This window comes from Chrysemys picta, chromosome 24 (assembly GCF_011386835.1).
Source record: "Chrysemys picta bellii isolate R12L10 chromosome 24, ASM1138683v2, whole genome shotgun sequence".
NCBI classification, from domain to species: Eukaryota; Metazoa; Chordata; order Testudines; family Emydidae; genus Chrysemys; species Chrysemys picta.
The window spans coordinates 17,219,833-17,235,683 of NC_088814.1; the positions used below are offsets into that span (position 1 = coordinate 17,219,833).

The window sequence follows — 15,851 nt, forward strand, 5'->3', positions numbered from 1 at the left end:
TCCTGGGGTCTTATCCACGCAGAGTCGAACCAGTTTAGTTACAGGTGTGAATTTAAACCTGTTCCGTTAAACCCCTGCCAGCCCCTGTGTGGATACTCTAGCACCAGTCAGAAAAGACCTCAGTATAGTTCATCCTGCCTCAGCGCTGGGGGATGGGAGTAGATGACATCCCAAGATCCCTTTCAGCCCTGCATTTCCTTGATTCTATGGCCTGGTCCACGGTACAGCGTTTGGCTGGCATAGCTTTGCCAGCTAGGATCAGGGCTGGATTAACTCTGCTGTGGGCCTGGGGCTATTAGATTTTGTGGGGCCCCTGTATACAAGTATTTTTCCTAATTTAAAACAAAATGATCAAAATTATACCATTGGGCTATTAATGCTATAATAAACTTGCCTTTTAATTAACATAAGCCATTTTGTGGTTACAGTTTAGTCTTAAAACACGTAGAATATAGTTAAGTTAATTCAAAACAGCCGACTTCTTACCTTAGAACAGCTGTTTTACTAGTTTCTTTCTGGGATGGAGTTTGGGTGCAGGAAGGGGCTCCAGGCTGGGGCAGGGGGTTGGGGTGTAGGAGAGGGTGAAGGGTGTGGGCTCTGGGAGGGAGTTTGGGTGCAGGAGGGGGCTCCAGGCTGGGGCAGGGGGTTGGGGTGTAGGAGAGGGTGAGGGGTGTGAGCTCTGGGATGGAGTTTGGGTGCAGGAGGGGGCTCCAGGCTGGGGCAGGGGGTTGGGGTGCAGGAGAGGGTGAGGGGTGTGGGCTCTGGGAGGGAGTTTGGGTGCAGAAGGGGGCTCCAGGCTGGGGCAGGGGGTTGGGGTGTAGGAGAGGGTGAAGGGTGTGGGCTCTGGGAGGGAGTTTGGGTGCAGGAGGGGGCTCCAGGCTGGGGAAGGGGGTTGAGGTGTAGGAGAGGGTGAGGGGTGTGAGCTCTGGGATGGAGTTTGGGTGCAGGAGGGGGCTCCAGGCTGGGGTAGGGGGTTGGGGTGTAGGAGAGGGTGAAGGGTGTGGGCTCTGGGAGGGAGTTTGGGTGCAGAAGGGGGCTCCAGGCTGGGGCAGGGGGGTGGGGTGCAGGAGGGGGTGTGAGGTGCAGGCTCCGACCAGGAGGCGCTTACCACAGGCGGCTCCCGGCTGGCAGTGCACCAGGGCTCAGGCAAGCTGAGCTGCCTGCCTGCCATAGCCCCATGCTGCTCCCAGAAGCGGCTGGCTACTGGCACGTCTCTGTTCGCCCCTATGGGGAGGGGGACAGCGTGTCTCCGTGCTCTGCCTGCACCCGCAAGCGCCGCCCTTGCAGCTCCCATTGGCCGGTTCATTGCCCCCCCCCCCGACCAGGGGTTGCAGAGACGTGCAAGCAGCCGGCCACTTCCAGGAGTGGTGTGGGGCCACAGCATGCAGGCAGCCTGCCTGAGCCCTGCTGTGCCGTTGGACTTTTAGCAGCCTGGAGATCACGATTGACTAGCAGAGGCTCCAGGATCAACCAGTTGATTGTGATTGATGGGTTGGTGACCACTGAATTGTCTATAATTATGGATTTATTTTTGTGGGGCTCCCCTTAGCCTGGAGCCCTGGGCTGCCTAAAACCCCTGCGTTAATCTGGCCCTGGTTAGGAGTGTTAAAACAATCACTCCTGCTTCCCGACATGGCTACACCAGCCAGCCCCTGGAGCAGACACAGCTATACCCCCAGAAGAGTGCTTCTCACACCGTAGCTAATGGCCTTTGGGGAGGTGTGTAGCTATGCTGGGAGAAGAACTGCTGTCTTATGCTGTGTCTACACTAGAGGGTTCTGCTGGCACAGCTATACCGGCCAAGGCTCTGTAGTGTTGACACGGCCTTCGATTCCGATCTAGCAGTGCCTTACCTCAGGGCTGGTCGACACTACAGAGCTTTGCCGACATTGCCACTCCAGCAGAGTCGCTGGTGGATATGCAGCAAATGGTGCTCTTCCGCCGGCATAGCCACACCACCTCCCCGAACGCTCTTCTGGCAGCATTGTTGCATCTACACCAGGGGCTTTGCTAGCAGAGCTGTCAGCTGGGGTGGGAGGTGATTGTGTAATGCAGACTAATCATAAGTCATTCATGAACAGGATTCAGCTAAACCAAAATAAACCACCTTTAAACCAAAGTAAGCATCTACACATGGTCTATGTGGGTTTAACTAACCCAGTTTGCACACGGAGCAGGCCTTGGTGTTTCCAATGGTTTTAGCCTCTTTACCAAGGCAACACATCTCTCCCCCCACCTGGCCCCGCGGCCCCACCAAAGCCATGCTGCATTGAGCGGACTCACCTCCAGAACGTTCTTCTTGCTGGATTTCTCTTTGGGAGCCCAGGACACGGCAGCCCCCCGCAGATCCACAGTATGCTCGGGTGAGGTCAGCATGGAAGGGTGTTTCTGGAGGAAGGAAAGAGGATGGTCATGCCCAGGGAGACACTGGGCTCTGTTCATAGGAGCAGAGCAGCGAGGCTGTCACAGGGTGGAGAACGTTTGCTCTACATGGGCTATAAAACCAGCCATGTGGGCAGGGGGTCCCATGTCTGTCCTTGGCATTTCCATCGGGCTCAGAGCTGGGTGTGGACGGACCGAGGCAGGTACAGCCAGTGCTGTCCTACCTTCCTGCCATCACCCCTCTGGTGGGGTTCCTGCCAGGGACACAGGTCTCTATAGGCAACGTGGCTGCAGGTACGAAGGGGAACCCAGCCCGGTGCCAGACCCAGCACAAGGTGGCTAGACCCTGGATGAGAGGACCCCGATCTGCTCCTCGTTCCATCTGAGCTGGCAGAGGGCAGCCCCTCCACACTCCAACTGCCATGGGCCATCGGGGGGCTAGCCAATGGAGACAGGCCATGCCATGGGAACACAGAGTAGGGATTAGAATCTAGGCCTTTTGGCTCCCGGCCACCAAGTGCCTCTCACAGGACACCTCGCCCAGAGTCAGTTGTACCAGAACCAGCCGATCAGAGGTTCATACGGTTTCATTCCATTGGCGCAGTGTGGTGATTGGGCCTGCAGCATATCTGCTGCATCACTGAGCCCAAGCAGGCAAAGATCATGAGTCAGGCTCCAAAAAACCATCCGATTGGCTTAAAAACCATGAGTTTAAAATACTACTACTACTACTACTGTGGGGTGTTTTCCTTTGCCTCTGGGTGCTGGAGCCATTTGGGGTTGTGTTTCCCAGCTTTTTCTCCACAACCATGAGAGTAGAAACTTCCTTTTTTAAAACTGAAAGCTGAAATGCTCACCTAATTAGGGTGACCAGATAGCAACTGTGAAAAAAACAGGACAGGGGGTGGGGGGTAATAGATGCCTATATATGAAAAAGTCCCAAAACACTGGTCTGTCCCTTTAAAAACGGGACATCTGGTCACCCTACACCTAATCATGTTTGCAGGAGTTGGGGCTTAAAGAAAACCATCAAAGATCACGAGACCTGGGATGAAGCCACAAGAGGTGGCGGAACTCTCTCCCATTCTGCAGCATCTCAGCTTTCATTCAAAACAAAACCGCTCGTGGTTGCAGAGCGAACCACCCCAGCAGAAGCAGGGTGGGACTTTGCAGTGACGCCTGCAGAATGCCTGAAACAATAGCTCCGAGAAGAATGAACTCTGCCGGTCCCTAGTCATCACCTCAGGGAGCGGGGTTGGGGTAAAACTCCCTGATGACAACTGACTATTTCATTTGTGCCTCCCAGTGAGGTCACCGGGCGATGTGCGTGCGCTGAGGGGAGTTTGCAATTCTAAACGGATGCGCATGGGCCATAATTAAAAATGTAATTCAACCCTCCCCTGGACTGGACACCAAGATTGCCCCGAGTATTTCTAAGACTAGGGCAATACTAGAAACTTTTGCCTGGATAGCAATAGCAGGTAGGGATGCAATCTTTTTATGACATTTTAATACGGGCAAAAGCCCTAGTGTGGACACAGTTATACTAGCCAAAAAGTCCTTTTGCTGGGAGAGCTTATTTTGAACTATACCAGCAAAGCCACACTTTTGTTGACGGAAGCTGCATCTCCACTAGAACTGTGCCTAAAGGAGCCTAGACCAAAATACCAGAGGGAGCAGAACTCACATCTGAAGCAATCTGGGGCCTTGGCTACACTTGCAGCTGTACAGCGCTGTGAGATAAACCTGTCTTCGTACAGCTGCGTAGGGAAAGCGCTGCAGTCTGTCCACACTGACAGCTGCCAGCGCAGTGGTGTGGCCACATTTGCAACATTTGCAGCTGTGTTGGGAGCGGTGCATTATGGGCAGCTATCCCAGCATTCATGTGTCTGCTTTTCCAAACAGTGGGGGGTGGAGAGTGACGGGGAGTGTGTGGGGGGGAGAGAGAGTGCTTTTTGGAGCGTGTCAGCACTCTATTTTGCAAGTTCCGAACTCCCGGCCCCCTGCTCATTCATTCACTCACTCAAAGAAAACAGCAAACTATTTGCTTTTTCTCTGTGGTACGAGCTTTGAAACTGGCACTTCCGCATTCCTGCAGCCGGTCACAACGATGGAGAGGATTGGCCACTTGACAAGGTGACCAGTACAGCGCTGCAGGTTGATTCCTGGTACACACTCACAGGGGAGAGTCGTAGCCACTCCGCTGTATCTCTTACGCTTCTCGGGGAGGTGGAGTACCCGCAGCAGTGTACCCAGGGAGATACAGCGCTGTACGTGCCTTGCCAGTGTAGGCGGTCAGTGAGTTACAGCGCTGGGGTTGGCTTTACGGCGCTGTAACTCGCAAGTGTAGCCAAGGCCTGAGTGAGGAGGCGGTGACGGCTAGGGGCCAGCACGGAATTCTCCCATAAAGGGGAGGAACGTCCCTTCCTGGATGCTCTCTCTGGTAAGTCAGTAATACTGGCATTGGGTACGTGGTTATCTGTTTTGTGTCCGGGGGGTCAGGGCTCTGGTGTGCATGTGGTTTGCTGGGTTTTTCTAATAGAACACAGCTTTCCACTGGGAAATGTCAGTGAAATACCCAGGCACTTTGCTATTCCACAGGGGATTAAAGAGTCTGTCTGCTCCAACCTCGTGGGTGGCGACTTTCCACAGAGCGAATATACCCCGAGAACTAATCCGGAATAAGGGAGGGTTTGAATTGCAAGAGCAATATTTATTTCTGATTAATTCCCTGTACGGACTCTCTTGTTCCAGAAGAAGAGTGCCGTTTTCTGGGTTAGCCATTTCTGTTCCACAATTGCTCTTCTGCTCAGGTTCCCCAGGCAGACAAGCCCTAAGGCAGTTAGGAACCCAGATCCCATTAGATTTCAGTGGGGATTTGGCACCTTATTCCCTGAGGTTCCTTTGAAATCCCAGCCCCATCGTCCACCAGTCAGGAAATTGTATCAGGCATTTCAGCGGGCTGAAGGGCTCCCTGGATGCATCATTTTTATTAATTTCCCGCCACATGAGCACAGCTCTCCACCCTGGTTGAGCCTCAGTGATGGAGGTTGCAGGAATAGGATGTGGCCCTACAGAGCTCCCAGCACTGTGCGCGGATGTCAACATTGCTGCATCTGGCGAGGGGTCTGCTTGGGGCGTGGAGCTCCTTGCAGATACATTTCTTCTCTCGCCCTCATTCTCTTCCCCTTGCTGCAAAATGCCGCCAAAAGTGTTGCAAGCCCACACCAGCCCTGAGCTGTGTGACAACGCGCACCAGTGCTGCGAGCAGCCTTCCCTATTTCGAGCGGCTCTGACCACAGCTCAAAGGCCACGCGAGGGAGTTCTGGGTTTCCTTTGTCGCTGGTGGTAACTTACTCGCGTCTCTTATTATAAACACTAATCCGGGAGGGGGAAAACAGCCCTTGCAGAGCAACTCTGTCTCTTTCCCTGCTGAGTCACTCCACTAGCATCCAGCACCTAGAAGGGGTCTGGAAGCCACATGAACAGGGGGCTTTTGAATGCAAGCCACACACTCTAGGGAACATCACCCAATTTCAGATTCCAGAGCGGGATTCGACTGGTCAATCGACTGTCAAAGCCCTGGCTGGGATGATTTAGTTGGGGTTGGTCCTGCTTTGAGCAGGGGGTTGGACTAGATGACCTCCTGAGGTCTCTTCCAACCCTAATCTTCTAGGATTCTATGGTCCCACTATTTTCAGGGTCAATTGGGAGACAAGTCAGCCAGGCCCAGAGTCTGCTTGCACACTTCGCTCCTTGCAGAAAGCTTGCGCGGTACCTGGGAAGCATCTCCTGCAGGGTGATGAAGGAGGGAGGGTACAAGCCAGAGGCTGCACAGGGAAGGGCTGGGAAATTGTGCTGGTGAGCAGCCTGCAGCCTGTCAGTAACTCCCAACCTGGGCCTAGCAAGGACAGTAGCCAAAGGCTGGCAACTCACCAAGCTGCTGGAAGACAAATGCTTCGACTCCTTAAAAAAGGTCAAGATGCCCCCCTCCAGGACAGTCCAGGATGAGCTCCAGTTCTTCCTGCGGGAGGAATGGTGAGGAAAGCATTAAACCCAGATGTCGGTTACGCTGGGGGGCAGCCCTATGCATGGCACAGCCCCTTCTCTCAATGCCTCCTCACTTCCTAAGGAGACACTGGTTCCTTCATTGCTGGTTGGTCTGGGAGTTCTACATAAAAATCCTCCTCCCTGTGCTCAGAGCTGTACACAGGGAGAAGTGCCAAGTTTGCTTGTCTGTAGCCAGATGCTGGCACAGCCCTTTGCTGTCCGGGAAGCTGGGCGGCCTGGAAAACTTACCAGTAGAGGAGGGGAGGTTAGACCCAAATGAACATTATCTACCTAACCCTGCATCCCACCGCAGGCCGCTCAGGCTGGGGCAGGGAGCTCCTGGCAAGTTCTGCTCAAAACGTGAATGTTTGCAAAAGCAGGTGCATAGATTTCAAAGCCAGAAGGGACCATTATAATCTCATCTGACCTCCTGCATAATAGCTGGGAGCTGCTCTAGGTTCTGGCCCCCCCAGGACTACCCATGGGCCCCTCTTCAGCCAGCAGTGAGTCCCCAGAGCAGTGAGCTGGGATACTGCAGCCCTCGGGTCTACACCGCAGAGCAAGTCTGGGGGATCGTCTCCGGGTTGGCCTAGCCCAGGTGTGAGCAGCCAGGCTGCAAAGCCCTGCCAGCGTCACTGGGACCTCAGTGGTGCTGCATTCCCCAGTGCGTGTCACTAGGATTTCAGGGGGGCAGCCCCCAGTTCTTTGTGCCGCACTACGCTGAGCCGCTCCGTGATCCTCTGCCCTGGTGGGCACACAGGAAGGAATTGTGGGAAGACGCTGGAGGGTTTCTGTGTGGGCGGATTACCAGACCCAGGGCTGTAACCAAGACCCCCAATGGGCCAGCTAGGCCGAGTTGAAAGCTGCACCCCACTTGGGTATGGGAGTTGTGTGTGGGGATGGGACAGGGGTAAGCGCTCAGGAGACAAACCCCTGCACAGAACTTGTACTGGCGGAATTGTCCCCTAGTCAGCTCCGTGACTGTCCTGGCCCCTGGAGGATGGTGCAGTGATGTATAAGGGCCATAGCAGGAGAGCAAATCCCTCCTCAGTCTCGTCTTGGAATGGAGGCTGGATCTTGCCAAATTTGGAGACATTTGCAGAATGCATCAAAAATGGTGGCAACACCCTCAAAGAGCAGCACTGGCTGAGACTTTCCTAGTTTAGTCTCCCTAGCTCAGGTGCTTCCAGGGCCCACCTCACTCTAGTATCTGAACAGGCCTGTGGGATGCGGCTACCACCACACTGCACACATGGAGAAGTGCAGCACCGAGAGACACATGGAACACGCCCACGCTGCCGGCGGGAGGTGACTGCAGCACGCATAGACAGACCCAAGCTACCTCTAATTAGCTAGCCCAGGTACCAACAGCAGCGAAGCCTGGGGCAGAACAGACTTCAGCGCAGGCTGTACGATCCCACCCGTACCCTGAGTACTGGCTTGAGTGGCTCGCCAGCACTGGAGAACACACTGCTCTGGGCACTTGGGCTAGCAAGATCCAAGCTAGCTCGGGTCTGGCTGTGCATGCTGCAGTCACCCCCTGGTTGCAACACAGCGACACCCTGAGTGACCTGCCCCAAGATCACACAGGAAATCTGTGACCGAGCGGTTAATAGCGTGAACACAAACAACTCACTAGTGACCTGTCTCCCTTTAGTGAAAGATCAAGCAGGAGAATCCCCAGCCCCCCCAAACCTTCAAAGCAGGTAAAGAAGAAGTTATGGGAAAAGTCTCCTTTATTCCTTGCCTACAGCACTGTTAGGAACACACCGCCAGGTGCTCAGAGGGTTTTACTCCCATCTCCAACCATACCCCACAGCAGCACGTCCCCTGGATCTATTCACAGACTGGAAAGGAGGGGAAAATGTTCAACAGGGAAGGTCATTAGCCACCGAGGGTTGTCAGTGATGGAGAATCAAGGTTGGACATTTCTCTAAAAGCTCTGCTCTGGGAATTATTGTCTGCTCTGTGGAAGGCAGCGAGTCAGAAGTCTGCCCTGGTGCTTGTCACACTGAGACTCTCTTACCGTAATCGCTTTCCTTTATCAGCTGTTTTTGTCCGGTAAAGAACTCCGGCCTTGTCCAGGCTTTTGAACTGAAATCAAAGATAAGTCAGGGGTTAAATCTGCTCCGTGAGCATTTCCAAGGGAAACTGGCTTTCAAACAGCCGATCATCAGGGCCACTGCTGGAATGGCCACAATGCACCGTTCTAGTGCCCTGGTGCCATCTCCCTCCCCGCCCCGTAAGCACCTGGGAAACGCCCATGGATTTTCACTTGGGCATCTGGATCACAAGCTCACCAGGAAAATAACTTGCCCCAGGGCCCTATTTCAGGAAGTGCTCGGCGCACACGCTTAGTTGGAAGCCCACACGAGCAGGCCCACTGAAATCCAGGAGGTGACCCACGCCTTCAAGTCAGGCACATGCTACAGCACCTCCCTGACCCGAGGCCCAGTGGCTGCCCACTGACAGGGTGGGGTCAGGAGTCTGGGGATCCCTGCAGCTGTCCTTTATGGTCACAATCGCTCCACAGCTACAGTACCCCTTGAGTTAGCCAGCCTGGCCACTACAACAGCTGCCCGGCCCCGGCCGTATGGGTGCCCCCCCGGGACCCGGGCAGGTGAACAGAACTTTTTGGGGAACGGCACCAAAGGGCAGAGTTCAAGTCAGATCTGCTGACGGCTCCAAAGGAGTCAGCATGACCCCACTAGCAAAATGAGCCCAGCCATCTCCCTCACCTTCTCCTCTTTCTGGATGAGGATGGCTGGCATATAGTTGTGCCAGCTGGCAAAGGGGCTGCTGTCCTGGCTGGACCCGCTGCTTGCTCTCCGGCGACCCCCTGGCACAGAGACCTGGAAGCAGATACCAGTTAGTCACAAACCGTATTTATCACCAACGCTGAGAGCCCCAGCCAGCAAACCCCATTGTGCTGGGAGCTGTACAGCAGAGAACTTCCTCTGAACACACACCAAGATTGGGAGGAGAGGGGACAGAAGCAGCCGAGGAGCAGGGACTCACCCAAGATCACCCAGCAGGGCAGAGCTGGGAATAGAACCCAGGTCTGTTGCATGCCAGGCCAGTGCCCTGCCCACAGGGCCATGCTGTCCTCCTCTTTCCTGGCACCTCCTCTGTGCCCTCTGGCGTCACTCTGCTGGCTGGAGTGACTCACTCCCTGACCAAGGGTGGCAGCGGGCAAAGCAAACCCACCATGTCTGGCCTTCATCTTCATACTGTAGCCAGTACCTGATGGCTCAGAGGCCAACCCCCGGCTAGCATGAGAATTTCTGCGAGGCTCAGGGCACAGCCTGTGGCGTGAGATATGACTGCCCTGAGTTTAGCAGGCAGAAACCCTGATATCACTGGCCAGCCCGTTCTCCAGCCCAGCCCCAGCCACATGGCCCCACAAGCCGGGCACCTGGCAGGGAACGGAGGGTTTGCTTTAAAAGTATCTGCCATTAGCTCCGCTGAGCAGGCCCCGTGCAGAGACTACGGAACAGTGCTGGGGTGGGGCAGGCTCCCCTCAGCACAGCTCCTCCCTGGGCTGGAGAACGCCAGTGTTTGCAGGGAGCCCTGTATCCCCCCAGGAGCAGGGGCCGGCTCCACCTCAAAGCTCCCATGGAGCGCAGCGGCTTTTTCTGCCTGGCCAGCCTGTGTAAAGCCACCCCACCCTCGAGGGGCTCGGAGTTACTTTGCTTACTAGCTCGGTCATAGGCCCTGTCCCTGCAGGAGGTGGCACAGCTGCAATCCCACAGCACGGACTGGCTGCCCTGGAGCGATATGGGGCTTGTGCTGGGGCAGCGGCCCCAGCTCGGAACTCCAGGCTAGGCAGAGCCCCAGACTAGGTGGTCTCTGGGGCAGGGCCCATGTTTGGTACGTGCACATACAGCACCCAGCGCGGGGGCGCAAGGTCTCGGGGCACCCCCACTGCTCTCGCTCTGTCAGGAGTTCTGGCCTTGCCGCGCGAAGGTTCTCTGGCCTGGGCCATGCAGGATGGATGGGAGGGTCAGCATGGTCCCTTCTGGCCTGGAAACCCACCAACACACATTTGGCAGCGACAAGACGCTCAGCGCTGGGCAGCTGTGGGATCCTGCCCCCTAGTGGGCAGCTGTCACCGCAGGGCTTCCCTCCTGGCTCGCCCTTGAGCCCCAGCCTGCCACGGCCGCTCCCTCGGGATCGTGGGCGCCTGTCCTCCACCCCAGACCCACCACAGGGTGTGTGGGGAACTTCTACCCTCCCGGCTCTTCCATCCCCCACCCTGACACAGTGCCCCCCAGCTGTCTGTAAGCCCGATCGTCCCCCTTCCCCTTTCACGCTGCTGCCTCCAGCTTGGCCCCACGCCCTGGGGCCGGCGCTTTCATCACATCATTTGTGGGTTTTCCAGTCGTGCCTAGAGCCCCTCCTGAGATCAGAAGCCCAAGGCGCCAGCCCCTCCCCCCCACATCGAGCCCTCAGCCTTCTCCTCACCCAGCCCTGCTGCCCCAGAGCTTCTGAGCATCAGCCCTTTAATGCTGGGAACTCCCCAGCCGTCACCCCCCAGACTCCTCTCAGCCCCCAGCCCCGCCGCTCTGCACAGACACTCCTTCACTCCCACCGAGCCGGCTGAACTCTCTCACTCCCCGCCCTGCCACTGGTGGCACCCGCTTCCTTCGCTCCTGCCCCCTCACTGCTGAGACCCTCTGGGGAAATCCAGCGCTTGGGCGGACTGCGCCCACCTTCCCTGGGGAACAGTTCTGTGCCCCGCACAGACGCCGGGCCAGTCTGTTCTCGGCCTCTCTCCCCAGGTACCCCTCCGCCACCTTCGCAGCCCAGGGGCTTGCCAGATCATTAAAAGGGCAGGTTGAGTCTCCAGCACACATCATCCTCCCCTTCCCTATGCTGCCCCACTCCCCTTCACCCCTCCCCACACTCCACTTCCACCCCAACTTCTTCCCCAAGAGCCATCAGGCTCCATTTCCTCTCCTTTCAAACCCCATACGTCCTGCCTGGCCCTCGTCCCCCTCCAATGACTCCCATCCCCCCACCAGCTCCGTACCGTGTCCGAGGCGTAATGGTCAGGATAGAAGGCTTGCCCCTCGGGGTTGTTCTGGCTGCACCAGCCCGGAGAGGGGCTCAGCTCTGCCGAGTGCCTGGGGGATCTCCCTGGCAGAAGGTAAGGGTAGGTGCTCTGCTCGTAGGACCCCACCGGAGAATAGTCCTCCTCCGGGTAACCATCCAGCTCCTCGGGGGACAGGTCCGGATAGTCCGTTTCCGGAGTCGGCGGCTGAGAACGTAAGAGAGGTCACCTCTGCGCACCTCTCTGCCTCCCCCACTCTCCCTGTGCCCTGCCAGGGTGCGCTCCCCAGACCCCCTCGCAGAGAGGAGAGAATCCAGCAGGATCCTGGAGATCCCCAGCACTTCCCTGGGTTATTCCCCAGACCAGCACCAAGAATCTACCCGCCCGGTCGGCGCTGTTCCATTCTGCACTTCACCAAACCCAGCCATCACCCGGCGCTCCCCAAAGCTACTGGCTTGGGCTCCCCCTTGTGCCCCCCTCCTGGACCAGCCAGCTTTTCTCTCACTCCTGCTCCTCCTGGTGGCTCACCCTCTGGTCCATGGGTCCATACTGTGCGATTGCAGGCTGCATCTCCTGGGCGCTGGGCTCGTCCGCAGCCGGAGGCGGCTCCCACGATGTCTCACCCGTTACCGAATTATAGAAAAACACCTCGCCGCTGGCATCATCCACATACTGGCCCCATTCGGCCGCCGCGGGACTGGGGGCAAGAGACGGCGAGGGAGAGGGAGCAGGACTCACTCCATCTTCTGGGCACCCGAACGGGGAATCCCAGGTGGTCTCGCCCGTCACAGGGTTGTAGTAGAACAAGTGCCCGCTGCCCGTGTCCGTATGGGTCTCCCAGTCCGCAAGGACACTGCTAGGGCAGTCCTGGGGTGGGGAGGGGTCAGTGGCTGCTGATTGCTGTCGGAGCTCCTGTATGTTCACATACACCGGGGTGGGGTTCTTCTCCTCCTCCTGGCAGGCCTGGGGAGAGATCGGGACCACAGTCTGTCAGGCTGGATTTGGAATGGCAGCACGGGGCGGGAGACGACATGGGTGGGGTCTGGGCAGGGATGGCGAGAGCATTCTGGTCGGACCATCAGAAATGCGCCGGCCGCGGTGGGGAGAACAGCCGACGGAACCAGGGTTTCTGGGAACTCATGGTAGGGCTCTGGCTGCCAGAGGGACATTGCTGCACTGTCAGGCCAGGCTCCCTCCCGGGACTGCTAAGCCCATGTATCCCAAACCCATGAGCCAGGCCCCAAAAGTCATGAGTTTAAAAGATTATAAATACTGCGGCCCGAGGCCCTTCTGGGTTTCAAGCCCTTGGGGGTCATGTTTTCCAGCTTTTCTCCGCCTAGGAACTCACTCTGATATCAATGAGAACTAAGATCTCACAAGACTCCAGGAGCTGGGGCTTTAAAAACCAAACAAACACCGTCATGAGACTCATGATGGAATTGTAACCATTGGCAACTCAGCCTCTGCAACCCTGAACTCCAGCCATGGGAAAGAGTCCAGTACTCACCTCTGAAACACATCCTCATGGGGCACGCCAGGTTTCACTCCCCTCCCCCACTGCTGCACCAGGCTCTTCCCAGGCCCCTCCAGGAGAGCCCCAACATTGCAGTTTTGGAGCCTTCACTCACAGCCCCACACTGCCAAGCCATTCATTCAGTCTCCCAGGCCACGCAGCCAGCCCTCCACCTGCCTGCCCCCCACAGTGGGCATCACAAGCTCTACCTCACCTTCTCCTGGCCCCCCAGGGTGGAGAGGGCATTGCGAGAGAGTGCTGCAGTCTGGCTATCCCTGCTCAGCACAACCACCCTCAGGGGCATTGCAGCCGGTGGAGGAGCTCAAACTAGCCCCCTTAACGCTGAGCTATTTTTGCTGGCAACATACTTTGTACATATCTGGGGACAAAATGACACTACAAAACCCCTTCTACAGAAAGAATATTGATAATGTCACTAGAGATACAGCTGGATAGAGATCCATTATTGTGAGTACACAGGGCAAAAACTACACAGTGCTACACTTGCACTTGAGGTCTAAAACTAGTGGCATGGTAAGGCAGTGTAAAACCAGTGTGTTGCACGCAATAAAAACCCAGCACCTGCTCCTGTAATTGAGCTGTTTCCTATGCATGAAAGGGAAGGGCAGAAGAGGAAGGATGGCCTAGGGGTTAGAGCCCTCACTTGTGAGAGCTCAGTTCAATTCTCTTCCCTGCCACAGACTGCGTGATCTTGGGCAAGTCACTTAATTTCTCTCAGCTCCCATCTGGAGCAAGGGGAGAATAGCCTTGCCCTGCCTCACCTCGGGGGGGGGGGGGGGGGGAGCATTGTGAGGTGCTCAGATAATCCAGCAATGGGTCCCAGGCAGCAGACTGAGGCGGGGCCAGCATCCTTTTGCATTTGTACAGGTTTCACCAAATTGATTTAAAAAAAACCCAACCAACCAATCCGCACACTTGTAGTTAAAGCAGGGTCACTTTTTTGGTGCCAATAAGCCTAAAAACCAAACTGCTTCTTTACATATCTAGATTTAATCGTCCAAATTTGGACATTTTGGCCCAATTTAATGGAACATGAAAAATGTCCAGTTCCCTCTGGAAAGTCAGGGAATGCACACCCTCAGAACATTGTCAATTTTCTGATAAATCCCCTTTCAATTGCAGGAAATTTTAAATTTTCCTACTACAAACATATAAAGCTTTCCCACCACGCCCCTGTGGCGTTTCTAAATGTCATCTGAGCAAGAGGGAAGACTGGCTTATTGACTGTACCAGGAAACTAACTGGCTTCAGGTAAACTGCTGTCACATGCCCAAAGGAAATGAGCTGATAAGATGCAGACAGTTGTTTTCTCCTTGTGATCGCTGTAGTTCTATGATCGTATGTGTTATTGGAGCTATAATGGGTTCAAAGTTTTCACACAGAAACACCGAGAGTTGATTGCCCCGCAGCGTCTCACGCCCATCTCCCACGGTACACAAACAGAGCCAGCAATCTCAGTTGAGAACCCAGCCAAAGGGCAGGCGAGGAAACTGAGGCATTGAGCAGGGAGGTGACTTGCTCACACTCACACAGGCAGAGCCAGGAACAAAAGCCACTTCTCTCACCTGGCACCCTGTCCCCATCCGCTGGCTAGACCAAACTCGGAGGCTGCTCAAGCCAACCTGCTGCCCTAGGCAGAACTTCAGTGTGACGCCCCCTTCTTGGTGCTGGAAACTTTGCTCCCCACATATGAGAACCTGAACTCAGCAGAGGTGTGACAGGGGGGGGGCTCAGGGGGCCCAGGTGCCCCCCTTGGCCCCTGGCTGAAGCTGGGAGTTGTAACTGTATTGCCCCTTACCTTGGCCCAGCCACCCCACCCACATGATGGAAGGGCAGCTGGGCCAGCTGGAGTGGTGTTGTGACCCCATGTACCGTGTCACAGCACCAGTCACTCAGAGCTGGCCTGGTCGCCCCCCCCTCCCCACTGTTGCAGTCCTTCAGGCGCCACTGCAAATGTCACCAGCCAAGCACTCAAAATAACCAACCCCCACCCCCACTCCTCCCAGAAATCTGCCACCTGCGGCAGCTGCCTAGAGGTAGAGCAGCCCCTGACCACAAGGTCCCCACCAAAGGTTCCCATAGCAATCACCGCTTTCCCAGCCTCTCCCCTCTCTTGGGCATTCTGTAGCTTGGGTTGATTCTGCCCAGTTGAAACTCATTGAATTATTTTAGGCCCAGGATACTATTCCTCTCCAGGCCCCATTTGCCACAGTCCCCCCCGTCAGTGTTGCTGGCTATATTTACCAACATGCTACCTACTTCCTCTTCCTTTTCAAACCGGTGATGGAGACAAACTATTTACAGACTCAACATCAGTCTCTGGGGCGATTCACGGAACCCTCCACAACGTAACACGATTCCCATCTCCGTCACCCTTTGTCACAGATCTATAGCAGAGCCCCCAGCCACGCCAAGACACGTTTACAATCCGGGCCCGATCCCCTGAGCCTGTCAACTGAAGCCCACTCCAGGGTATTGCGAGTGCTGAGTGGTAGGATGCTGCGCCCTCAGCTTAGCCCATAAGCGACAGTTACTCTTCCTTGCTGGCTAAGATCTACGCTTCCGCACCTGGGATGAGCTGAACAAACGCAAGAGCCTGCTCCGAGTTCTGGGCAGCGCTTTAGGAGCATGGGTGTCCATCTTCCAGCCCCCGGGACCACGAAGAGGAGCGAGCGCGGGCGCTTTGGCGGGCAGGAGCGTCACAGCAGCAAAGCAAAGGGAACTGGCCCCTAGCGAGAGGCCAATCGAGAGAGGAGAGAGACTTCCCCAAACCTGCCCTGATATGGGCCTGAGCCTTTCACACGTTTCCTGTTGGGGTTTGTGGGGCGGAAG

At 56.0% G+C, this 15,851-nt stretch overlaps 1 protein-coding gene across 6 annotated transcripts in view; it reads right to left on the reverse strand.

Annotated features, from left to right (window-relative positions):
* The window catches only part of ARHGAP27 (Rho GTPase activating protein 27), an 84,537-nt gene that overhangs the window by 17,560 nt on the left and 51,126 nt on the right, over positions 1-15,851 (reverse strand). For 5 of the 6 annotated variants that reach the window (XM_008167589.4, XM_065577554.1, XM_065577557.1 and 2 more), the window contains 6 exons: positions 12,014-12,448; positions 11,465-11,692; positions 9,171-9,284; positions 8,459-8,526; positions 6,319-6,406; positions 2,284-2,388 (listed from right to left, as the gene is read on the reverse strand). In XM_008167589.4, the coding sequence (XP_008165811.2) occupies positions 2,284-2,388; positions 6,319-6,406; positions 8,459-8,526; positions 9,171-9,284; positions 11,465-11,692; positions 12,014-12,448 (1,038 nt within the window). Of the gene's footprint in view, positions 1-2,283; positions 2,389-6,318; positions 6,407-8,458; positions 8,527-9,170; positions 9,285-11,464; positions 11,693-12,013; positions 12,449-15,587; positions 15,791-15,851 lie in introns of those variants that run through there. The other variant, XM_008167590.4, reaches the window with a different exon arrangement.